This window comes from Narcine bancroftii, chromosome 6 (assembly GCF_036971445.1).
Source record: "Narcine bancroftii isolate sNarBan1 chromosome 6, sNarBan1.hap1, whole genome shotgun sequence".
In the NCBI taxonomy this organism is placed as follows: Eukaryota; Metazoa; Chordata; class Chondrichthyes; order Torpediniformes; family Narcinidae; genus Narcine; species Narcine bancroftii.
The window spans coordinates 65,657,254-65,682,737 of record NC_091474.1 but is presented as its reverse complement, the minus strand read 5'-3'; the positions used below and the strand labels follow the sequence as shown (position 1 = coordinate 65,682,737).

General features: G+C 45.5%; 1 protein-coding gene across 19 annotated transcripts in view; it reads right to left on the bottom strand.

Annotated features, from left to right (window-relative positions):
- Positions 1-615: 615 nt before the first annotated feature.
- The window catches only part of dlgap2a (discs, large (Drosophila) homolog-associated protein 2a), a 625,248-nt gene continuing 600,379 nt past the window's right edge, over positions 616-25,484 (bottom strand). For 16 of the 19 annotated variants that reach the window (XM_069885188.1, XM_069885186.1, XM_069885180.1 and 13 more), the window contains 3 exons: positions 18,866-18,957; positions 8,445-8,597; positions 619-2,439 (listed from right to left, as the gene is read on the bottom strand). In XM_069885188.1, coding sequence (XP_069741289.1) covers positions 2,221-2,439; positions 8,445-8,597; positions 18,866-18,957 — 464 coding nt within the window. In that variant the 3' untranslated portion in view covers positions 619-2,220. Of the gene's footprint in view, positions 2,440-8,444; positions 8,598-18,865; positions 18,958-25,484 lie in introns of all 19 variants that reach the window. The other 3 variants (XM_069885190.1, XM_069885189.1, XM_069885191.1) reach the window with 2 other exon arrangements.

Here is a 25,484-nt window from a genome sequence, read left to right as displayed (position 1 = left end):
GCAAGGGGGAGGGGTGGTCATGCATTTCTTAGCCGGCCTTGTCATGTTATTTCAATCTCGCCAAGTACTCGGTCAGGTTGGAGTTACTTACGACATGAACAATTACTTGGGCACTTTTTTTTGCAAATTTAGGGGCTGTACATTCATGGTTTCGCTTCCAATTTAGTTTAAGGCTGCTGGCAACAATAAGAATGGTGCACGAGGTGATTCTGGTGCTTTGGAGGGACCTGCCATAATGGTTCTGAATTCTGCTGGAAAGGGCCAATGCCATTGGACCAATTTATTGGTTCGACAAAGAGGGCAGAATTTAAACAGTCTCTTCCTTTTGATAACAATGTGGAAATTCATTTAAAAAATAGTTCAACCAGCTCTCAGGTAAATTCATCTCTGTTTGTGGTGGGACAAATGGACAACAGGCAGTTACTTTCAAGCAGTTTTCTGTTGGTCACACACCCATACACACACACACACACACACACACACACACACCCATGCATGCAAACACACATACATGCTCATATATACACACTCACCCACACACCCCGCCCACACATTCACACACATACAAATGCGCACACACACACACACACACACACACACACACACACACACACACACACACATGAATACACAAACACGCACATGGACACACACACAGAGTCCAATCAAATGTCTAAAATAATCCATACACAAAAATTGCAAAATTAAAAAAGATCACTGTGCATATGTATTATTTATATGCTCGAGGTCATCACGAGCAAACTTATATAATTTTTGTTTGAATGAGAAAAGATCTGCAAGCCAATTCAAGTGTTATACCATTAAATAAAGATATACGAGTAAATAAATAAATAACATGTTTTTAAAAAATCTCAAAACTATATATGAAATGGAAGGGACATTGGAGGTTAGTTACTTCAAAAATTCCTTTTAGTTGAAAGATGGAACTGCCAGTATCAAGGTCCTGTAAGGCAAGCTTTCAAGGGGAACTTACATTCAATTTCTTTCTTTCAGATTACTTGCAGTGTTGGCACATTTTTAATTGCACATGTTTAAGTTTAGGTTGATCACTATTGCACATCTACCACCGACAAGGTGATCAATTAACAACCCTCTCCCCACCCAAAACCCGCAAGCCCCAATGCCTCCACCTGAAAGATAACAATTTGCTGAATATTATTTCAGCACATTTCCAAAGTATTGAAATATCTCCCACTCAAGCATCAAATATTTTGGCAAATAACTGAGGGGGGTCTCAGTACCTTGTCACGTTGGATAAAAGTACTGTATTTTGTATCCTTCTGGATGCTATAGGCTATATCCTGTAAGAGTTAGGTTTGAGAAATACTTCTTACCTGTTTACCTACACTTCCCCCAATGCACACTGGAGTTGAGTCCCTGAATAGTAATGAGTGGGGATCAGTTCTGCTAAGCAGAGAGCAGGATGCTTTCCCGTTCCCTTGTTGGGAGCTGGGTCCATTAATAACGTTAAGAAATAAGAAATGATGTTGACATTTCATGCATTCTTTCTTTTTTTTGTTGTCGAAAACAGCACCTTCTAATTTCTACCTTCTCACCTCTGGTGATCTCCAGTGACACTGCTTTCACCAGTTTAACTCATCAAGCAAACCAATTCAGGGGAAATGGTGGCTCAGCTGAGTGTGATTTCTTCCTCAAGAAGTCTACCACTGAAACAGTCTCTGAAAGAGCATGGCTAGCATTGTAGTTTGCAGGATGTTATTACATTGCCAGTGAGCTGGGTTCGAATCCGTCAGCCTGCCTGGAGTTTGTGCATTCTCCCTGTGACCTGCATGGGTTTTCACTGGGTGCTCTGGTTTCCTCCCACCCTCCCAAAACAGACAGGGTTTATAGGTTAATTGGTGCATTTAGACCGCATGGGCTCGAAGGCCAGAAGGGCCTGTCACCATGCAGTAACTCTAAAGAATTTTTTTGTAAAAGAATAATTAGTGCAAACTTCATGGGCTGATTTCTTTAACAGAATAAAGGGAGTTTTGCACTGGACTCAGAAACCTGGAGCTGTAACCGTTCCACTGTGTCACGTGGTAGAATGAACACACACAAACTGGTAGCTGGACAAGGATCACCACGGAAACCCCATCACTAATTCCATCAGGTTGAAGGTGTGAGATGGACATGACAAACATCGAGAGCCGCCGGCGAACAGAAGAGGAGGAGATTCTGCAAAAAAAGGGCTGGACTTCAGAGCCGCGTCTGTGCCTCGGGAATGTAAATCTCGATGCTGTCTGCCCGCTCAGTGGCCGAGTTCTGCCGGAAGGAAGCTGCTCTCTTGGCAGCCATGAGCCGCTTCCTTGCCTCCTGCCGCTGTCTGTCAGGGAGGTCCAGAGAATTCTCACGCACAATGGGGATTTTCCCTTTTGGTGGTTTCTTTGGTACTGGGGGTGGAATCTTCTTTTCCTCCTAAATAATCATGAAGTACTGATTATTATTGTTGCACAGAATCGAACATAGAATGTGGAACATGCTCTGTTCTCTTCGAATAGAAACTCGAGTAAAATGAGTTAACTTCGTCTGCTCCTCAAATGTTCCTCGACTCTGCTGTTACAGAGCCAGAGGATCACACGGCATGGAAACAGGTCCCTTTGGCCCAATTTAACCAATATCGCTCCACAGGTTTTCTCAGTCGCAGCCACTTTGGGCTAATCTGAGCAGCACCCGTTTTTCGCTAGAAAGAGAGGCTGAACGCACTTGTGTTGTTCTCATTGGGTCTTCGGAGGCTGAGGAGTTTATAAAGCCATGTGAGCCATTGGTAGGGTGGCAGAGACTAGAAGGGCCGAAGGGGCCTGCTTCTGTGCTGTAATGTTCTATGGATGGTCAGAGTCTGTTTCTCAGGGTGGAAATGTCAAATACAGAGGGCATGGTGTTGTGAGAGAGGGGTTGCGTGGGGGTGGGGGGGGGAGTCACAGTCACCCATAGTGTGGAAACAACTTGGTAAAACAAACCAAAATGACCCTCCCACACTAGCCCACCTGACTGTGTTTGGCCCATATCCCTCTAAACCAGTGGTTTTCAAACTTTTTCTTTCCATTCACATCCCACTTTAAGTATTCCCTATGCCATCGGTGCTCTGTGATTAGTAAGGGATTACTTGAGGGATGGGATGTGAGTGGAAAGAAAACGTTTGAAAACCACTGTTTTAATTGGACCTCCTTGACTCATTCTGTGCATGGTTTCAGCACTCAAATGGGCCAATGACAATTTTTCTTGTGATTGTCAACCTTCCCTTCCCACCCACATCCCACCTGAAGCAATCCCTTACTAATCACAGAGCACCGATGATACAGGGATCACTTAAAGTGGGGTGTGAGTGGAAGGAAAAGTTTGAAAACCACTGATCTAAACCTATCTATGCCTTTCATTATTCATCATCTCTCACCCTCCATCACTCGAAAAGAGGAAAGCCCAAGTTTGCTCAACCTTTCTTCACACAACATGCTCTCCAAATGAGGCAACATGCTGGTATAAATCCCCACTGCTCCCACTCTAAAGCTCCTGTATCCTTCCTATAATGAGGCAACCAGAAATGGCTGCAATACTCTGTGTGGCCTAACCAGTGTTTGGTGAAGCTGCAACATTTCTTTGAGGCTCTCGAATTCAGTCCCCTAACTAATGAAGCCTTCCTTAATCACTCTGTCAACCTCTACATCAACCTTGAGGGATGATGGATCTAGATTCCAAGATGTCTCTGTTCCTCCACACTGTAAAGAATCCTGAGTCTACCTCATACTCCACCTTCAAGAATGACCTTCCAAAGTGCATCACCTCAAACCTATCTGGATTAAACTCCACCTGCCATTTTTCCATGTCTGCATCCCCTCTATATCCCATTGTAACCTACAACAACCTTCTACATTATCCACGATACCTCCAACCTCCATGGCATCTGCAAACTTATTGACCTCCCCTTCACCTCTTCATCCCAGTCATTTATAAAAATCACACAGAGTAGAGGTCCCAGAACAGTACGTCACTGGTCACTGAACTCTAGACAAAATACGTTCCATCTACTTCTACTCTCTGCTTTCTGTAGTCAAGCCAATTGTGAATCCAAGCAGTCAAAGTTCCATGGACCTTCTGAATGAGTCCACCTTGTCAAATGCCTTACTAAAATCAATAAACACCATGTCCACCAGTTTACCCATTTCCTTTGTCACCTCCACAAAAACTCAGTTAGGTTCGTGAGGCATGACCTGGCCCTCACAAAGCCTTGACAAGACAATGTTTCACCAAATATTTGTAAATCCTGTCGCTAAGAATCTTCTTGAATAGTTTGCCGACCACAGACAAAAGACTTGTTGGTCTGTAATTCCCAGGATTCTCTCTATTGCCATATTTGCCATCTGAAAGGATGCATACTTCATTGGGAGTGCCCCAGGAATCTTTTCCTTCGCTTCCTGCAATAATCTGAGGTATATCCTGTCTGGTCCTTGGGACTTATTTATCCTAAAATCTTTCAGAAGTCGCCTAACATTATCTCTTTCCTAAACTCCATATGCTCCTTTTTTACACAGAACTCACATGTTCTTCTCTCATGAACATGGAAGCAATAAATTCATCTAGGACCTCCCTACCTCATTTACCTCCAGGTACATGTTCCCACTTTTATCCCAAATTGGTCCTACCCTCACTCTAGTCATCCTCCTGTTCTGCAAGTGTGTGTAGAACACCTTAGGGGCTTCCTTAATCCAACTTGCCAAAGTCTTCTCGGTCCCCTTCCAGTTCTCCTAAGTCCCTTTTTTAGATTCTCCTGGCTACCATATAATTCTCCCTGCCTGTTTTTGCTTCCTAAACCATAAGTATGCTTCTTTCTTCCCCTCGACGAACTGTTCCACCATTCTCGCCAACCATGGCTCCTTTACCCTATCGTCCTTTTCCTGTCTCAGTGGAACAAGCCCATCCAGAGCCCTGCACATGTTCACAAATGCTCCACATTTCTGCTGTTCATTTCCCTAGGAACATCTGTTCCCAATTTACACCCCAAATTTCTGCCTAATCCCAACATAATTAAAGTATGTTCCCCAATTAAATATTTTCCCATTTTTTTTCTGCTTTTACCCTTGTCCACAGCTAAGCCAAAGAGCTGTGGACACTGCCTTCTAAATGCTCCCCCATCGAGAGGTCTGTCACCTGATCAGGTTCATTACCTAGTACTAGATCCAGAAAAGCCTCTTACCTTGTTTTGCTTATCCACATACAGAATCAGGAATCCTTCCTGGACACACCTAAACCTTTTGCACTCAAGAAGGTCAATATTAGGGGTTTAAATCTCCCATTGAGCCTGTATTTACCATTTCAGATGGCGGCTTGTTTCACACTTTTACCACTCTCTGCATGAAAAAGTTTCCCCTATTATTCCCTTTCTACATTTCACCTTTTACTCTTAACCTATGTCCTCTTGTTTGTGGTCTCATGTAACCACAGTGGGAAAATTTGCTTGCATTTACTGTATCTATACCACTAATAATTTTGTATACCCCTATCAAATCACCCCTCATTCTCTGATGCTCCAGGGAATGAAGTCCTAATCTCTTTAACCTTTCCCTACAACTAAGCCCCTCAAGTCTCAGCTACATCCTTGCAAATCTCCTCTGCACTCACTCAGTCCTATTGATATCTTTCCTGTTGTTAGGTGACCAAAACTTAACTGTGGTATTGTGAACATGTCAGTATTACATCAAGGGGGAGGTGCTGAAGGTCTTATCCTGTGAACAACAGGAGCCTGACCAAGTGTATTCTTGGGCGCTGTGGGAAGCAGGACTTCAGCAGGGCCTTTGACAAGGTCCCACATGGAGATGTTGTCCACATTGACTTCTCTGTCAAGGTCAAACATGGAGATGTTCCCTCTTAGATTTTAGCAAGGCCTTTGACAAGGTCCAACATGGTAGACTGCTCTGGAAGGTCAGATCACACGGAATCCAATTGGATACAAAATTGGCTTGTTGGTGAGAAACAGGGTAGTAGTGGAGGGGTGTACTCCTGGGACCACTGTTTGTCAGCTATATTAATGACATGGATATCAAAGTCAGTGACATGCAGATGAAACCAACATCAATAATTTGGTGGACAGTGAAGAAAATTATCGGAGATCACAACAGGATCAAGGTGAACTGGGAAAGTTGGCCAAGGAGTGGCAGATTGAATTTAACTCATACAAGTGCAAAATGGTGCATTTTGGGAAGTTACACCAGGGGAGGATTTGCACAGTGAATGGGAGGGGCCTGGGGAGTGTTGCTGAACAGGAAAACATCTCAGGGTGTAGGTACAGAGATCCATGAATGGCGACATGTTAGGCAGGGTGGTTAAGAAGGCACTTGGCATGATTTCCCTCATTAGTCAGGGCAATGAGTGTAGGAACAGGGGCAGCATTAGAATTATACAACTGCACAGGACAAGGGTTAGCAGTTGGAGTACTGTATGCAGTTCTGGTCACCAGGAAAAACTTGATTAAGCAAGAGGGTTCAGAGAAGCTTCATGAGGATGTTGAGTTATCAAGAGAGATTTGGATGAGTTGGGTCTTTTTCCTGGACCATGATAGGATTACACTGGACAACAAAGATTTTGCTTCCTGAACACTTTTGAGTGTATTTTATGGATTTTGGGAAATTGATCCGGAAAATCACCCTAATATTTTCCCATCAGGTACCGTATTTTAGTTATAACCTATCTTTGAGATTTCCTGTCATATGTTAAATCTACTTCAAGCATACAAATCTATGAAGTGCAACTTGTAATTGAAAATTCACACTTGGACTTCCCTGCTGATCCTGCGAGCGAGCAGTGACCTGACTTGACTTGGACCCGGTGGAATTCCAGGGAATGCAGAACCTCCTGGGCCTTTCACAGAGTGGTCCAAATTCTTGGGCATTTGCCCTCCCCTGCAATTTAGGGGAGGGTCCTGCCCCCCCAACCAATGACGCGTTACGCACTCACAGGAGTGAGAGTAAGTCCCACTCCATCCCGATTGTCAGTCACTTACCTGCCTGCCAACTCACTCCCTCCCTCTCTGCCCTCCCAGGCTGTCCGTCCGTAGGTTGGTCGGTTGCTCCCCCCTCTTCCCGTGCTTTGGGGCCACTTTGGCACGTCGTGACGGCAGCTCAATGTGGGATGAATGGCCGACTTTGTTTCCCATAATCCCTCATGCAGCTGGATCTGCTCTGGGAAGTACAATGCAGTTCCAACTGCATGAAGGATTATGGTTAACGAGGATGGCCATTCATCCCGCATTGTGCTGCTGTTGCGATGGGCCGAAGTGACCCTGCTGTTGTCAGGAGGTATAAACCTTGTAATTTTAATCACCCACGAGATGCACCACACAAGTTCTGACGTCAAGAGGCTTCCCCAGCCTGGCCACTTGCCTTTTCACAATGCAGGGAAAGGGTGGTCCTTGAAAACTACCTGGGTCCGTGGCCCGACGTCATTTAAAATTCCCGGGCTAACCTTTTCACACCACAGGTTCACAGGAGGGTTCTCAAGAAAACTTGCCAGGAGTCATCATTTTATACTGCGGTGTGGAACGGTCTAGTGATGAGCATGGTGAAAGGTTTCACCAGGACATTGCCACCATGAAAAAGCAATATCAGGGCAACTGGAATCCCTCAATGCTGGCTGAATATGGTTTAACACTGACACTAGAGGCATCAGATGCTGAGTACAATTAAAATCGGTGGCAAAACATTTTTAGTTGAATATGTCAGCATCATTATGTGATTATAAACACACTAAATTGAATAAAAGTTAATGTAATGTTTCTCCAACTTCCTAGGTGATGTAGCAAATTTGAAATTATCTTTGTGTTCGGCTTGAAGTTGTCTAACATAATCCCCAATTTCTTTTCAGGAAGCAAACCTTTTGAAAAAAAATTGTTGTCCAGTGTTACGAGAGGCCTAGATAGGGAAGATAGCCAGTAAATATTTTCAATAGTAAGAGACTGAGGTTGTAATTTGGAGGCACATGGAGGGGAGGGGGGAAGGTTTGAAGGCAATCTAAGGGATAAGTTTTTTGCTCACAGCATCATTGGAATGAGCTTCCAGAAGAAGGAGTGGAGGCAGGAAGAGGAATGTGGCACGTGGACATGAGTGAGCAGGGCTTGGAGGGACATGAATTTAATGCAGGTAAGTGAGATTAGAGTAGATAGGGATGGTGGTCAGCACAGACTTAATGGGCAGAAGAGCCTGCTTCCTTGCTGTGCATTTCTCTGACTCAGCCTGAATAAACCAAACCTTCAATCCAATTTCCCATCCACCCATTCCCTCATGGCCTCCAGAGGAGGAGAGTTCTTATCCTCTCCCACGTGGCCCAACAGGCAAGATCAGAGATGGCTGTTTCAGAGCGCGGCGACGGATGGTCATTAATTCCAGTTGTCCTCGCGAGTGAATAAATAATTTGAAAAAAAAAATGATAATCACCTGCTTTTCCGGTGGCTCAAGAGGTTTCCAATCATTTGCCTTCAGCTGGTGCAGTTCATCAAACTTCATGCTGACATCTTCAATGGAGAGCTGCAAGAGATCCCAAAATCCAGCGAGATCCTGGGAAGTAGGGCGTGGCATAGCACTGGGATCCTAGGAGGCACCAGATCAACTCATTAACAGCTCAGAACAGACTGAGATATATTCCTCACACCACTGAAGAATAGGTCTGGCCACTCCTGCACTTTTCAACACCCTTAAAAGTCTGACAAATCTCATAACCTCTTGCCCAGGTTGAAAGGATTGGCTGGAATTGTCTACTTTAGAAAACAATACTTCAATTAGAATCGATGAAGTAAAAACACAAGGCTGGAGAAACTCAGCTGGTCAAACAGTGTCCTTTATACAGCAAAGGTAAAAATACAGAACTGACGTTTCAGGCTTGAGCCCTTCATCAAGGGACGGAAAATTGTTAGCAGACATCCGAATAAAAGAGTAGGGGAGGGGCCTGGTCGCACAGGCAGGAGGGGATAGGTGGAGAAGGGAGGGAGGGGACAGCAGCGATCAAGGGGAGGAGGGATGACTGGGTGAAGGGAGGGAAGGGGGAGGAGAGCTGGAAGGGGGACAGGAAAGAAAGGCAGGTCAGAGGAGACCAGATTAGCAGGAACCAGGAAAGTTGATGTTAATGCCCTCTGGCTGGAGAGGGCCTAGGCGGAATACCAGGTGTTGTTCCTCCAATGTGCGGTTGGGACAGTTCATAAGGCCATGGACAGACATGTGAGTGTGGGAGTGTGACGCAGAACTGATAGGGTTGGCTACTAGGCAGTCCCTGTCACTGGTGCAGATGGAGCGAAGGTGCTCAGCGAAGTGATCTCCCAGTCTGCGCCCGGTCTCTCCAATGCAGAGAAGGCCACAAAGGAAGCATCAGGTGCAGTACAGCAGTCCTGTAGATATACAAGTAATGTGTTGCTTCATTTGAGAGGCCTGTTTGTGGCCCCAGACTATGGTGAGGGAGGAGGTGTGGGCACAAGTGTGGCACCTTCTGCGGCCACAGGGGAAGGTGCCGGGGAGGTGATTGGTGGGGAGGGATGAGTGCAAATGGGAGTCACAGAGGGATCAGTCCCCATGGAAGGCAGAGAGGGGAGGAGAGGGGAAGATGTGTCTGGTAGCAGGATCCTGTTTTAAGTGCTGGAAATTTTTTCTTTAGAATCAATAAAGGCATTTAAAGTATGCGAGGCCCAGATATAATGAACAGCAAGGACCCAATGACCTCAACAGATAGGCCAATATATGAGGAACACAAATGTAAGGTTAGAGGTTAATTGTGGATTGGAGGGAACATTTTACACCCAAAGAAAGGTGGGAGGAGTGGTTGGGTGTGGTTCTTCCTTAAGGAGTGGTTGGGTGTAGTTCTACCTGAAAAAATGGTTGGGTATAATTTTGCCTGAAGAAGTGGTTGGGTATAGTTCTGCCTGAAGGAGTAGTTGTATGTAGTTCTGCCTGAAGTGGCTGGATGTAGTTCTACCTGAAGGAATGGTTGGGTGTAATTTTGCCTGGAGTTGTTGGGTGTAGTTCTTCCTGAAGGAGTGGTTGGCTGAAACTCCCTGCCGGCTAGGTGCCTAAAACCATTTTATTGAGTGGGTACCTGGGTGAACACCAGCAAACTCCTAGAATGTGGACAGAGAGCTGGAACGTGGAGGAGTCGCAGTAGATCTTGTTTGGCTGGCATGGACTAGATGGGTTGAATGGCCTTCTCCTGCACCACTGATTTCAGGAATGCAAACAACCTTTACTCAGCAGACACCAAAATAATGATAAATTTTGGTTTAATGTTCATGTTAGATATGAGAAAGCAATGAAATATAAAAAGGCAAAGCAAAGATATTGGTTCCATTAGGATTAAAACATCTCTGGTGAATATTACTTTGTCTTCACAGAACATTAACCTATTTTTTGTCTGTGGGAGCCTGGTGGTTTTGACTGTGAAACATCAATACTTTAATGACTTCACAAGTGAAGCATTACTATAACTGGTATATGTCTTGACAGTGCCATCTCATGATGGAGCTCAATAATCCCACAGAAATGCAGAAAATAAGATGCAATGTTTATTTTAGTATTTTAATACGAACAATAATCTTTCCCTTTATCTTGGTCTCTGGTGATTAACGTGATGATCATTTTTTAAATGAAGCTGAACTGTTTATGTCGCTGTCTATCAGAGAAAACTATTTTTGTGTCACCACATAGTTTCCTTGTAGTCTTGAATGTTTTTCAAAATTAGAAGCAGGCAGAGAGAATTTTTGTAGCAACACCATTTCTTCTCCTGTCACAATTAGAAACGTCACAGAGTCGCACAGCATGGAAACGGGCCCTTCAGCCTAACTTACTCACATGGACAAAATGTCCCACCCACACTGGTCCCGCCTGTGTTTAGCCCCCATCCCTCCAAGCCCATTCTCTGCGTATATCCATCCAAACTTTTCTTCAACACCTTTCTCAACCACCTCCTCCAGCCATACATCCTCTGGGTTCCTGTTAAAGCTTTCCCCCTTCACCTTAAACCTATGTCCTCTGGTTCCTAGGCTAAAGAACTTAGAACATAGAACATTACAGCACAGTACAGGCCCTTCAACCCACAATGTTGTCCCAACAATCTACACCTTCCCTGCTTTGCATCCACAACCCTCCATTTTCCTTGCATCTGAGAATCTTTTGAACGTCCCTATTGTACCAGCCTCTACCACAACACACAGCAATGCATTCCAGGCGCCCACTACTCTGTGTAAAAATCCTCACCCCTGACGTCTCCACAAAACTTTCCTCTCCTTACCTTTGCTACTATTTGCTACTGGGATAAAGGCACTGGCTGTCCACTCTATCTATGCCTCCATAATCTTGTAGACCTCTATTACGTCTCCTCTCATCCTTCTTTGCTCCAAAGAGAGAAGCCTTAACTCTGTAAACGTTGCCTCCAATCCAGGCAACATCCTAGTAAATCTCCTCTGCACTCTCTCCATTGCTTTCCCATCCTTCCTGTAATTTGGCAAGTGAATAGGTTCCAGAACAAGTACAGAGAGAGCTTATGGTTCAACATGTAGCACACTGGCCTCACTAATCTGTATTATTCTGTTACAGGTGCAGACTGAGGCAGGTGGGACTTGGTGTTGACCCGTCAGATCTTGGTGTGGCTTGGTTCTTTCTATTCTGAAACTTGACAGGTCTTGTAAGTGATGCTGAACCTTTTGAGGAAGGGAGGCTGCAGTGGGTGACAGGAGGAACAACGGGGTGGGGGGGGGTGGGGTGGGTGGTGAATGATATGGGAGGAAGGGAAGGGACAGGAACAATTCCTCGTTCCTAGTTGCTGACCCACTGGTTCTACTGAGGTGGTTACATGGAGTGAGATGTGTCTTCCCCCCAACCCTCAAACTCCCATCAGTCACCGTAATTGATCCAACCCTTCCCCCCCCCCCAATCCCCCCAACGTTCTGGCATCTAAAGTGCCCATGAACAAGTTGGCAGCAGGTTTCTGCTGTTGAGGTGGATGAGAACTGGAGTGTATCATTTAAATTCACTCATGAGACGCAAACTTAAAGAGCTTTAAGTGATCCCTTTGGAATCAAGGCTGGTGGGAGGCCACTGGTATAACAAATGAAAGTCTTTCATGATGCCACAGTCCCCAAGACATGGTCAGCTCATCTAATAATCCCACGGCACAGCAGTTACTTTCCTTTAAAGAAATAAGTTATCCTATCACAAAATTCAGTATTTCCACCACAGCAGGAAGGGCGATTCAGACTGTGAAACTTCCAGAGACAGATGTTTGGAGCTGTCCAAACACATGATCAGTTCTGTGAAATTGTGTGGAGGTATAGCGATCTTAACAAGTTAGTCACTGTTACAATGGACCTTCGAATGAAGAAAAACGTATCATCAGTTTCCTAATGACATTCATGGCTTACAAAGATGTTGTATGGCAGTTAGGATATTTGAAAATGACTTGTTTTCAGTCACTAGAACATTAAGTTCTCAGCTAAAGATTCACGCTGCCCTCTCCACAGGCAGTTGGTAGCCTGACAATCTTCATGAAATAACATTGGATTCACATACAAAAAATAATGCTGGAAAAACTCAGCAGGTCAGGCTGCATCTGTGGAAAGGATGTAGAGCGCGTTGAAAGAACCAAAGACTTGTTGATCCAAACCAAGGCTTTTCTTAACTAAAAGACTGGAGCATATCACAAGTAGGTCGACTAGTCCAGAATGACCTGGTCTGGCTAGGAGCAATCCTTTAAGACCTGCCAGTAGGTGTGGCTACACTCTCAGCCAATCACAGTCATCCTACACTACAACCTGTACCTCTACACATTGGTGATAGAATCTGTACTGTACTATCACAAAGGGAAACCATTTTGGGTCGTGATCTTTGATTAGTTTGACAAAGGGTTTGCTGTTAATTCAGATTTCCAGTGTCTGGATTTTTTTAATTTGATTTTTCAAGGAAGGATTTGTTTTCTGCCCTGAATATAAATGACTTTGTTCAGCAGTTTCAGGATTTTTAAACCCACGTGAAGTCCAAAACATTAGAATGAATGCTGAGGTGCTGGATGTATGTTCCCCTGTGGCTTTGAGGTCATTAGAACACAGGAAAAGTGCAGCACAATTCAGGCGATTCAGCACATAATGTTGTTCTGACCTACAGAAGCCCACTCCACAACAATCTTACCCATCCCTACCTCCCACCCGTAACCCTCTATTTTTCTTACATCCATGTACCAGTGAGGTCTTTTAAATGTCCCTAATGAACTAATCTCACCACCACCCTTGGCAATGCATTCTAGGCACCCTCCGCTCTCTGTGTAAAAAAAATCTACCTCTGATATCTGCCCTCAACTTTCCTCCACTCACCAAAAACAGATATCCTCTGGTATTTGCTATTGTCTCCCTGGGGAAAAGATGCTGGCCGTCCACCCTATCCAAGTCTCTCTTGATCTTATGCAATTCTATTATGTTGCCTCTCATCCTCTATCACTCCAAAGAGAAAAGACCAAGATCTGCCAAGCCTGCTGCATATGATACATTCTCCAATCCAGGGAACATCCTGTTAAATCTCCTCTGGACCCTCTCTAAAGCTTCCACATCCTTCCTCTACTGAGGCGACCAGAATAGAACACAATACTCCAAGTGTGGTCCAATCAGAGTTTCTCGAGCTGCAACACTATTTTGCAGCTCTTAAACTCAATATCCCAATGATCAAATGCCGACATGCCATGCACATTCTTGTCTACCTTATTAACATGTGTGGCAACCTTGAGAGATCTGTGAAGTTGGACCCCAAAATCCCACTATTCCTTCACACTGTTAATGTTCCTGCCATTAACCCTGTGCTCCGCGTTCAAGTGCGACCTTCCAAAGTGCATCCCTTCACATTTTACTGGATTGAATTCCATCCGCCACTTCTCCGCCCAACCCTGAATCCTGTTTATATCCCATTGTCACCTGCAATAATCCTCTACACTATCCTCAACTCCTTCAATCTTTGTGTCATCTGTAAACTTACTCCACTTCTTTGTCCGTCATTTCTAAATGTCACAGAGAGCAGAGGTCCCAGAACGGGTCCCTGAGGAAATCCACTCGTCACCGACCTTCAGTCAGAATATGCCCCGAATACTACAACCCTCTGTCTTCAGTGGGCAAGTTGATTCTGAATCCACTCAGCTAAGGTTCCATGGGCCTCATGCCTTAAGACATTCTGGATGAGCCTACCATGGGGGTGGGGTGGGGGTGAACCTCGACAAATGCTTTACTAAATTCCATTTACACTACATCCATCACCCATCATCCTCGAAAATCTCAATAACGCTTGTGACCTGCCCCACACAAAGCCACATTATGATGGAGAATAAATTTTAAGGGCCTTAGAAAAAAGTAGACATTTGGAATTGTTCTCGCGGAATGCAGGCACAAACATACTAGGCCATATGGTCTTCTGACCTATCCCCATCCTATGATTCTGGAGAAAATGACATCATCATCTTTTTAGCATCATAGAGTCACACGGTGTTCACACAGGCCCTTCAGCCCAACCTGTCCAGGCTGACTAAAATGTCCCACCCACACTAGACTCACCTCCCTGCGTTTGACCCATATCCCTCAGATTTCAAATTTCTGGTCAGAGTGCACACATGACCATCACATACAACCCTGAGATTCTTTTTTCCTGTGGGCGCGGCAGAATTACCACTAATTGGCAGTGAAAAAAATTAACTGCGCACAGCGTGAACATGTATCCTTCAACTGTTCTATCCATGTATCTGTCCAAATTTTCTTAAATATGGCTGAACCACCTCACCTAGCAGGCCTGTTCCATACACCCACCACCCTCTGTGTAGTTATCCTCAGGTTTCTGTTAAATCTCCCCCCCCCCCCCACCTTAAACCTCTGTCCTCTGGTTACCAATTCCCCTTCTCTGGGCAAAATACTCCCTGTGTTCACCCCATCTATTCCTCATAATTAAGTAAACGCCTATGAGATCGCCCCTCATCCTCCTGCACTCCAAGGAATAACGCTCCAGCACAGGCAGTCCCCAGGTTACGAACAAGATCCATTACTGCCTTTAAGTCAAATTTGTAGTTAAGTCAGAACTTGCTGCATGTGGGTCTTTTAAATTATTGAAAATGCTTTGAGCCTTTTCTTGTATTAAAGTACAGACTAGCAGGTATATTATTTTGATTTTGATTGTCAATGATGACGTGAGCCTGTTCAACCTCTCCCTGTTACCCAGGCTCCTCGAGTCCTGGCAACATCCTGGTAATCACTACACCCTCACCATCTTGACAACGTCCTTCCTCCAACACACTGAGCAAAACTGAACAAAATGCTCTAAACAGAGGAAGAAAAAATCATTTGAAGTGTGGCATAAATGTATTTAAAACTACTCTTGAAGTCTTCAAGTTAATTTGCTAATGTGAAGTTACACCTTCCAGTTATAGGAAAGAAGTTGACCAGAATTGGGGATCGGTGCGGATCAGAGAGTTCCCTTTAACTCTCTCCACTTGCATATCCAGACTGTTCATTCTCATTTTGGCATGATCCCAATTCAGGTAGAAATGTTCTGATCAGTAGTGTTGCCCAGGGATTTGGCAATATCAATGAAGGATTTTTCCCAAGGTATGCAGGGTAAAATTTAGCAACTTCTAGATGATGCAAGAGTGTGGAGAATGGTCAAAGGAATGTTGGCCTTTTCAGATAAGGGTGTGGTGAGCCTACGTGGCGTTTGCTTGTTTTTTAAAAAATATTAACAAAGCCAATGTATTTCTGAGGAACAGTTGGCGCCACTTCAATTGAGTGGAGGATTCATGGTGAATCAATGTAGGAGGCAGGGCTGTGAATGGGTACGCGGCCAACTGCTCCAAGTGACGTCCATGGAACCAAGGGAATCAGGATGCAAAAGGTATCAGGGGATTGGATACCAGAAGAGTCAGAAGGAGCAGGCAGTAACTCTGTTGTGCATTGGGTCTTTGAGCATGTGGGTTCGGGGGGGGGGGGGGTGGGAAGAAGGGGCAGAGAGAGGAGCAAAGGTAAGAGGTCATAGTTAGATATAGGCAGGAGGTAAGAAGAGAAAGAAGGTGAGAAATGATGGGGGAGAGGGCAGAGGGTGAAGAAATGTAGCTCTCTGAGAGGAGAAAGGAATGGTGGGAAGGTGGAGGAAAGGAGACAGAGGAATAAGGGAGAGAGGGTTAACGGATCATGGAGAAGTTGATGTTAATGTCGTCTGGTTGGAGGGGGCAGTCCACAACTGTGTTGAAGAAATTCAGTAGAGTCCACAGGAAGTAAAAGGGTGACCAACATCTCGAGCCTGTTCCCTTCTTCAGGAAAGTGGAATAACAGGCAGGCGTCCGAATAAAGTGGTAGGGGGAGGGGGAGGGGCAGAAGGAGGAGGGAGGAAGGGGAGGATGGAGGGAGAAGAGGAGAAAGGAGGGAGGGTAGGGGAGGATGGAGTGAGGGGAAGATGGAGGGAGGGGAAGGGGAGGATGGAGGGAGGAAGGGGAATGGGAAAATGGATAAAGTGGAGAATGGAGGAAAGGGGAAGGGGATGATGGAGGGAGAGGAAGAGAATGAATGAAGGGGAAGGGGAGAATGGAGGGAGGGGAAGGGGAGGATGGAGGGATGGGAAAGGGAAAATGGATGAAGGGGAAGAGGAAGATGGATGAAGGGGAAGGGGAGAATGGAGGGAGAGGTAGGGGAGGATGGAGGGATGGGAAGGGGAAGGGGAGGATGGAGGGATGGGAAGGGGAAGGGGAGGATGGAGGGATGGGAAGGGGAAGGGGAGGATGGAGGGATGGGAAAGGGAAAATGGATGAAGGGAAGAGGAGGATGGAGGGAGGGGAAGGGGAAGGGGAGGATGGAGGGATGGGAAGGGGAAGGGGAGGATGGAGGGATGGGAAAGGGAAAATGGATGAAGGGAAGAGGAGGATGGAGGGAGGGGAAGGGGAGAATGGAGGGAGGAAAGGGAAGGGGAAGGTGGGAGGAACACAGGGTAACAGGCAAGAGGTGATTCATAAATATGCTAGAGCACAGGCAGTCCCCAGATCCATTCCTGCCTTTAAGTCAAATTTGTAGGTAAGTCAGAACTTGCTGCACGTGGGTCTTTTAAATCATTGAAAATGCTTCGAGCCTTTTCTTGTACCAAAGTATAGACTAGCAGGTATATTACGTTGATTTTGATTGTCAATGGTAATGTGATCCGACTTAAAATGGTGGTCGGCGTTCTTCCTCGACGAAACGCTGAAGCTGCGCGCAGACCATTTGTAAGTACGAGTTGTTCATGAGTCAGACGTTCGTAACCCGAGGACTGCCTGCAGCTCAGCAGGTCACACAGCATCCACAGGAATCATGGCGAAACTTCCATCAGCCCATTTCTTGTTGTTCCTGATGAAGGGTTCCGGCCAGAAATGTCAACTGTCTACAGATGCTGCCTGACCTGCAGAATTCCTCTGGCACTTGGAGTGCTGGTCAAAGTTTCTTGTTGCAGCAGGACTGCAAGCGGCAGCTGAGTGTCAGTCTGTGAGTGGTCCATGACTCAATGTGTTGTAATGTCGAGGAAGGCACGCGGCTGAACTCAGCACCACAACACAGCTGCTGCTTTCCACGATCAGGCCTGACCTCTGGAGCTGCATCCCTCAAGTTTATACCTTCTCCCTCTGATTCCGTGTTTTCCCTCCGGATGCTCCAAACTTCCTCCCACATCCCAAAGAGGCACACCTTGGTAGGTTTGGCTGCAGAAAATTCGGATATAGGGGAGGGGTTGAACTGGAAGACGTAACTGGTAAGGCACAGAGGAAATGGTGTCAGCTTGGACGTGTGGCAGAGGCTTGGTGTGCTGAAGAACCTGTTTCTGCACTGTGTCCCCGTATACAGGTTTCTCTCTCTCTCTCTCTCTCTCTCTCTCTCTCTCTCTCTCATTCTTTCAATCAGAGGCAAAGAGCCAAGGTCAGTTGAAATAGAGCAGAACACAAATTGTACTCAGCAGGTCACGTGGCATCCACAGGAAGTGAAGGGGAATCAACATTTTGGACCTGAGCCCTTCATCAGGAAAGTGGAAAAGTCAGGCAGGTGTCTGAATAAAAGGTGGGAGAGTGGGGAGGGGGAGAGGAGGGAGGAAGGGTAAATTGGATGTAATTGGGCGTCACGGGCTTGTGGGCCGGAAGGACCTACTACCTTGCAATATGTCTAAATTTAGAAAGAAAGTATTCTAATTTAAAATTTAGAAAGTTCAAAGAGAAAGATCGCAAATCTTTTAAGGATACAATTCACTCTGGTCACGTATCTACAGGCTGGAGCTCCTGATGAATCATTCATATTGTTCACTTGAATATTTAAGAAATGGGATGGAGAGACCAACTTGTTGGCAGGAGAGGGTGGGTCACTTTCGAATTGGAATGAGGCAGTCCAATTTTAAACAGAGGTTTTGGGGTCTCCATTGAACATTCTCCCTGATGTCCCACTGAAGATTCTCCCTGAAGACCCTCATGACATCCCACTGAAGATCCTTAATGATCTCCCACTGAAGATTCTCCCGAGGACCCTCACAGATATCTCATTGAAGATTCTACCTGCAGACTCTCACTGACATCCCACAGAAAGCCCTCCCACTGACACCCCTCTGTAGGCATACCCCAAGCCTGCCATCGGACAAGAAAATAATCTTCAGTTCAGAACAACAGAATGTTCAACAACAGCTACCTAGCCCCATAGTTTGTTGGTACCAGGTACCCTGTTGCAATAAAGGCTTCTTGAATTGAGATGAAGATTTGTACAAGCAAAGCAATTGCTGTCAAAATCTCACACAGGAATAACATGATGCAGTCATTACAGCAGAGGAGCCAATGTTTTCAAAAGAAAGAAAGAAGCAGCGCCTACCAGATTCTGCTGGCAAAGCCAGTAAAACTGCTGGAATTTCTGTGACATCAGAAGCTGAGCACTTCCCACTGCACTGCGAATCTTACCCAAAGCTGAGGAAAAGATAAAGAAATATATATAATTAAACCCTTGAACTTTTGATTTAATCTCTTCGCATTTAAGCAGCCGAACGTGTTGTCAGTGTCATGGCAATCACTGCGCTGTCAAAGCCACAGGGAAACATTCGCAATGGGGCCCGCATCTCAGGTTCCAGGGAAAGAGGTGACTAGTAAGAACAATGTGAGGCAACATGACTGAGTTGACATATCTTAACTCCTCAAAGGGCCAAATTGCGGAGTTCCATTCTAACTTTGAGGCTGCCAATCTCAGATACGCCTTCAAACTAAACTGTCTCTTTACAACTCAGCAGCATTCTGTTCTCAACTGAAAACCAAATCATACAAAAAGTGGAAATAAGCATTATTCCACAAATTATTCTGCAGATTAAGTAACTCCAAACATGCAGTTGATGCATAGACTAAGAGTAACAGACAGCGATAAAATAGACATCAGGCCTATGGCATAACGGGCCTCAGAGTCGCGGAGTCCCACAGCGTGAAAACAAGACCTTCGGCTCAACTTGCCTATGCCAACCACAATGTTCCACCCACCCTCACACCTGGCGCACATCCCTATAGGTCCATCTTGTCCATGTATCTGTCCAACGTTTCGCAAAATGTATTTAATTCATTTCTTCGTGTATGGCTTTACATAAGTAGTTTTCAAACTGCCCCCCTAAACACACATCCCACTTTAAGTAATCCCTATGCCATCAGTGCTCTGTGACTAGTAAGGGACTGCTTCAGGAGGGATGTGGGTGGGAAGGGAAGGTTGAGAACCATTGTTCTAGACCCAATTGTTACTGAAATACTTTGCTTAAGAAAAATTGTCATTGGCCCATTTCCTTTGAAGTTATGAAACCGTGCACATAGCGAGTCAATGAGGGACAATTAAAACAGTGGTTTTCAACCTTTTCCTTCCCACCCATATACCATGTTAAGCAATCTCTTACTAATCACAGATCACCGATGGGATAGGGATTACTTAAAGAGGGATGTGAGTTTTGGGAGACAGTTTGAAAACCATTGCTCTACATGAAGGCAATAATGTTAAACAACAATCCTACCACAAAGAAATGCAGAAATTTCTAAATAACGAACTAATCAGGTTAAATCATTCATGTGACTATGCAGAGCCTTTTGATTTAAATTCTGTCCTGATTTGACAATCAGATTATGGTGCTGACATAGTTTATTGTGGGGAAAACATGATGCAACAAACCACGAAGCTACTGGTGTGTACAATGAGATGCTGAAGCATGGGTAGAAATGGTCAGCCTTTCGGGTCTGGACCCTTCATCGACACTAGGTAGGAAGGGATGATACTGAGTATGTGAAAGTGGGGCAGGGGACAGAAGAAGCTGGCATGGAGAGATGATAAAGTGTTCGACAGAAGCTGGGTGCATTAGAGAGAGAGAGAGAGAGAGAGAGAGAGAGAGAGAGAGAGAGAGAGAGAGAGAGAGAGATGGAAATGGTTAAACCAGATGGAGTGAGGGAAGGTCACCTAAAATTGGAAACGTTAGGTTTCAGGCTATCCAGCCCATGTTGTTCCTCAAGTTTACATTTAACCTCGCCCTGACAATGGATGAGGCTGAGGGCAGACCTGTGAATTAAAATGTTTGGTAACTGGGCCATGTACTGAATGCAGGTGTTTAGCATAGGTGAACCACTGTATATTTCTGCCTAAATTTGTTAAAGGAAATATTCTAATTGAGTCCCACCAATTTCCTCGTTCAATTCATGTATTTACTTGACTTGATTCTTCAGTTTTAATATTAAAGTTCACTTTAAACACAAGCTTATGAATTTTGTTTTGTCTACAATGGTCTTCAACCATTGCTGCAAGAACATAAACGAAGGTGGGGAAGAGAAAACAGGACCATAAGAGTGGCAGAGAGGATCACTGGAGTCTCCCTCCCTCCCATCAATGGGATCTACTGGGATTGTTGTCTGAAGAGGGTGCGCAAAATCAATGAGGACCTGTAGAGCTCGTCGAAGGAACCAAAGACTTGTTGATCCAAACCATGGCTTTTATTAGCAAAAGGCAGGAGCTCTTCACAGGTGGCCGACCAGTCCGGAATGATCCGACCTGGCTAGGGACACAACCCTTTAAGGCCCATCCAGTAGGCGTGGCTAAGCTCTCAGCCCATCGCTGTAAGCACACTCTAGATACTGTAACTATATACAGTGGTGATAGGTCTGTACTATCACAGGACCCCCTTCCACCCTGCACACAGCATCTTTCAGCTGCTCCTGTTGGGGGAAGAGACACAGGAGGATCAGAACCAGCTCCGTCAAGCTGAAGAACAGTTTCTTCCCACGGGCAGTGAGGATGCTGAACGACCAAAGGAACTGCTCTCACTGACCATCCATGACTCTCATTTGTACAAAATAACATTTATTTATTTATCTGCAGAGATGAAAGACTTGTCCTGCATATGTATTGTTTGTCTATATGTGTGTTAGGTCTGGTTGTGTTTTTGCACCGAGGACCGGAGAACATTATTTCATCGGGTTGTACTTGTACAATCAGATGACAATACACTTGACTTGAAATCTGCACAGTGTGTGCTGGTGTCCATAACAAGAGCCTTCCAACTTAACAATTTCCTTTTTATTCCCAATTCTCTTTCATTTAACAAGTTTGGTACCTTCTGACCTGCTGCCTTTGGGGCACACAGCAGGCTCTCTTGGGTCACTGGGGAACCTATCTGCTGGTAAATTGGTCTGTTGGGAATTTAAATTTAATTTTTAAAAATATTTAGACATACAACATGGTAACAGGCCCTTCCAGCCCACGAGACTGGGTCACTCAAATACACAAATTAACCTGCTCTCCCCGTACAATTTTGAAGGGTGGGTGGAAACCAGAGAACCCGGACTTGGGGGATTCGAACCCTTGTGGCTGGCGCTGTAATAGCATTGCACTAACCACTATGGCAATCACGCTGTCAATCAGTCCACTGGGAAATGTCCCCGTTAGGAAATGCATCCTCTTGGAAAGCTGTACACCGGGAATTTGTCTGCTGGGAATCTGTAAACTGGGAATCTCTCCACTCGGAAATTAATCCGCTGGAAATTTGTCCACTGGCAGTTCCACCCACTAGGAATTCTCCCCCCTCCGCCCGGAGAATCTGTCCGCTGGCCCATGCCAAAGGCAGGAATGGCAGCCCATTTGATTGAATGGGAGAAATCATTTGCTGGATACTGGCAGAATGTTTTCCAAAACGCAGTTCCTGGTTAAGTGTTTTCAACTGAGGTGTGTGAGTGTATCACATTACACTTTGAATGATACTTTAACTTTTATTTCCCATGTGCCAATGGTTTGTGGAGACAGCATAGATGCTGACAGCATTCAATCGCAGTGACAGGGCTCACCTCTGCCCAGCCTGTGCTATGTGCTCAGCACCCTCCAAGTCCCATCAAAGAGCCTCAAGTGAGACAAAGCTCCAGTGTCTCAAAGGAGTTAAACAAGAACTTGGGCGGCGCAGTTGGCATAGCCACAGGGACTGGGGTTCAAATCCCACGCTGTCTGTAAGGAGTTTGTACATTCTTCCCGTGTCTGTGGGCATTGCCTCCGGGGACTCCAGTTTCTATCCACCTTTCAAAACGTATGGGGGTTCCATGGGGTATGGGTGCATTTGGCTCATGGGCCAAAATGGCCTGTTAAATTAAAATTTTAAATATAGCCATACAGCACGGTAACAGGCCATTTCAGCCCCACAAGTCCATGCCACCCAATTTACACCCAATTAACCTATACCCCCGGTACGTTTCAAACGGTGAGAGGAAAACCCACATGGACACAAGGAGAACGTACAAACTCCTTACAGAGAGCGTGGGATTCAAACCCCGGTCCCAATCGCTGGTGCTGTAAAGGCATTGCGCTAACTGCTACGCCTAACCGTGCCGCCTTATTGGTGAAACTGAAACTTATAAACTTAATTTAAAGTTAAGAACATCTGCAGACTCAGTGATTGTAGTTTAATACACAAAAGTGCTGGAGAACTCGACAGGTCACGCAGCGTTATTTATGGCAAAGAAACGGTTTAGATTTGAGCCCTTCATCAAGGTATGACCAAAAAGCAGAGAGTTGCGTGTGTAAATTGGTAGGGGGAGGAGAACAGGCCCACATGCAAGAGGTCTCACACAGATATGGGTGTGAGGGGAGAGGAGGAAAAAGTTGGGAAATGATAGAGGGAGAGCTCTCTGAATGGAAAGGGATGGGCATGGGAAGCTGAAGAAAAGGAGAGAGGGATAGGGGAGAGAGAGAGGCCTAATGGGAACTGGAGAAGTTGATGTCAATGCCACGTAGTTAGAGGCTGCCTGGATGGAATATTAGGTGCTGTTTGTCCAATTTATGGGTGGTCTCGGTTTGGCAGAGCATGAGGCTCCGGATAAACATATTGGTGTGTGAGTGGGGCATGGCAATGAAATGAGTGGCCACTGGGAGATCCCTCTATTGCAGCAGACAAAGAGAAGGTTTTCAATGAAGCGATCTCCCAGTCTGCGAGCTGCAGATGCAGTAAATAACCCCTGCAGATTCCCGTGAAATGCTGCTTCACTTGGAAGAACTGTTTAAAGCGTCGAATGGTGGTGAAGGAGGAGGTCTGGGAGCTTACCTCCTGTGGTCATAGAGGTAGGTACTAAGGTTGGAAAAGACGACAGAGTGACAGAGGGAGCCGTTCCCCCACCCCCCACAGAAGGTGGAGAGGGAAGGAGCGGCGAAGAAATGTCCAGTGGTGGGATCACATTGGCAATACATGAGGCCATGGACAGACATTTTGGTGTGCCAGTGGGGTGTGGAATTAAAATGGTCAGTCACTGGGAGGTCTTTAAATTGCAGCAGACAGAGCGAAGGTGCTCAACAAAATGATTTATCAGTCTGCATCCCGTCTCCCTGAGGAGGAGGAGGAGACCTCCAATGTTTCACACCAATGAACAATCCCTGCAATATTCCTGCACCTTCTTATCTTGTCCACAAAGAGGGGCTCACTGACTCAGGCAATAAGGGTCAGTCAATTCCAAATCAAGGGACAAAACCTTCTTCTCTCTTTTTCACCTCTCACGAAGGATTTACTTCAGCAAAGAAAACAATTCACGCAAGGAGACTTCTGCATGGATTTTGTAAGGAACTGGGAGCCGTGGCAAGTGGTATTATAAAAGCAAGGTAATAATATCATTACAAAATATTTTTTATGAAAAACGATGGAAGTTTTGGGCAGTATGGCTAGTGCAATGCTATTACAACACCAGCAACTGGGGTTCAAATCTGGCACTGCCTGTAAGTTGTTCTCCCCGTGACCTGGGTCCATTTCCTCTGGGTGCTCTGGTTTCCCCCCACCCTTCAACGTGTTCGGGGGGGGGGTTGTAGGTTAATTGGGGTAGTTCAGTGGTGCGGGTTCATGGGCCAGAAGAGACTATTACTGTGCTAACTTAAAATGAAAAAATTTGGACAGGGCGCAGAAGACTGAGCTCCAAACATATGTAAATGGGTAGTAAGGATAAGAGCAATGGTCAGCATAGATGTTATGGGCTGAAGGGCTTGATTCTGTGTGGTACTACTCTGAAGGGCTTGATTCTGTGTGGTACTACTCTGAAGCATCCATAGTCAACCTGTGATTGGAGATAAATAATGTCTGAGAGAAGCTGAAAATAAAGTAGAAAGTGGTCAGATGCAGATGGAACAAATGAGGTGTTCAGGGAGAAGATTGATTAGGTTTCTGAAGACGTTTGGGTGGCAGGGTGAGCGTAGCAGTTAGGAAAACACTGTTACAGCCCCAGTGACCAGGGTTCAAATCCAGCACTGTCTGTAAGGAGTTTGTATGTTCTCCCCATGTCCGCATGGGCTTTCCCCCAGCTATCCAGTTTCCTCCCACCATTCAACAATGTATGGGGGTTGTAGGTTAATTGGGGTGGCACAGGGTCATGGGCTGGAAGGGCCTGATATCGCACTGCATGTCGAAATTAAAATTGCAATTGATCTAACATAAATAGGTCCTAAGTTAGAGGTTAGGAGTCTGAAGGCGTTTGTGGAGCAAAGGGACCTTGGGCCACACATACGTTCATTAAACTTGAAAGTGGATTTTGGCACATTGGTCTTCTTCAGTCAGACTTCTGACTAAAAACATTTGGAGATCATGTGGCAGTTGTATAAGTCATTGGTAAGGCCCCATTTGGAGCGCTGTGTTCAGTTTTGCTCACCGTGCCACAGGAAAGGTGCCGTCAAGCTGGTGCAGAGAAGATTTATGAGGTTGTGGTCAGGACTTGGAGGGGGGGGCGCTAAGCTTTCAGGAGACGTTGAGCGGGCTGGGGAGTCCTTGGAGTGGAGGATTGGGGGGGGTCACAAAGTAGTGTACAAATAGATCGGGAGAATGTAGAGTATTTTGCCCAGAGTAGGGAAATCGGTTACCAGTTTAAGGTGAGGGGGGAGAGATTTAACAGGAACTTAAAGGTTAATGTTGTTTACACAGAGGGTGGTGGGTATTCGGAACAGGCTGTTGGAGGAAGTGGTTGAGGCA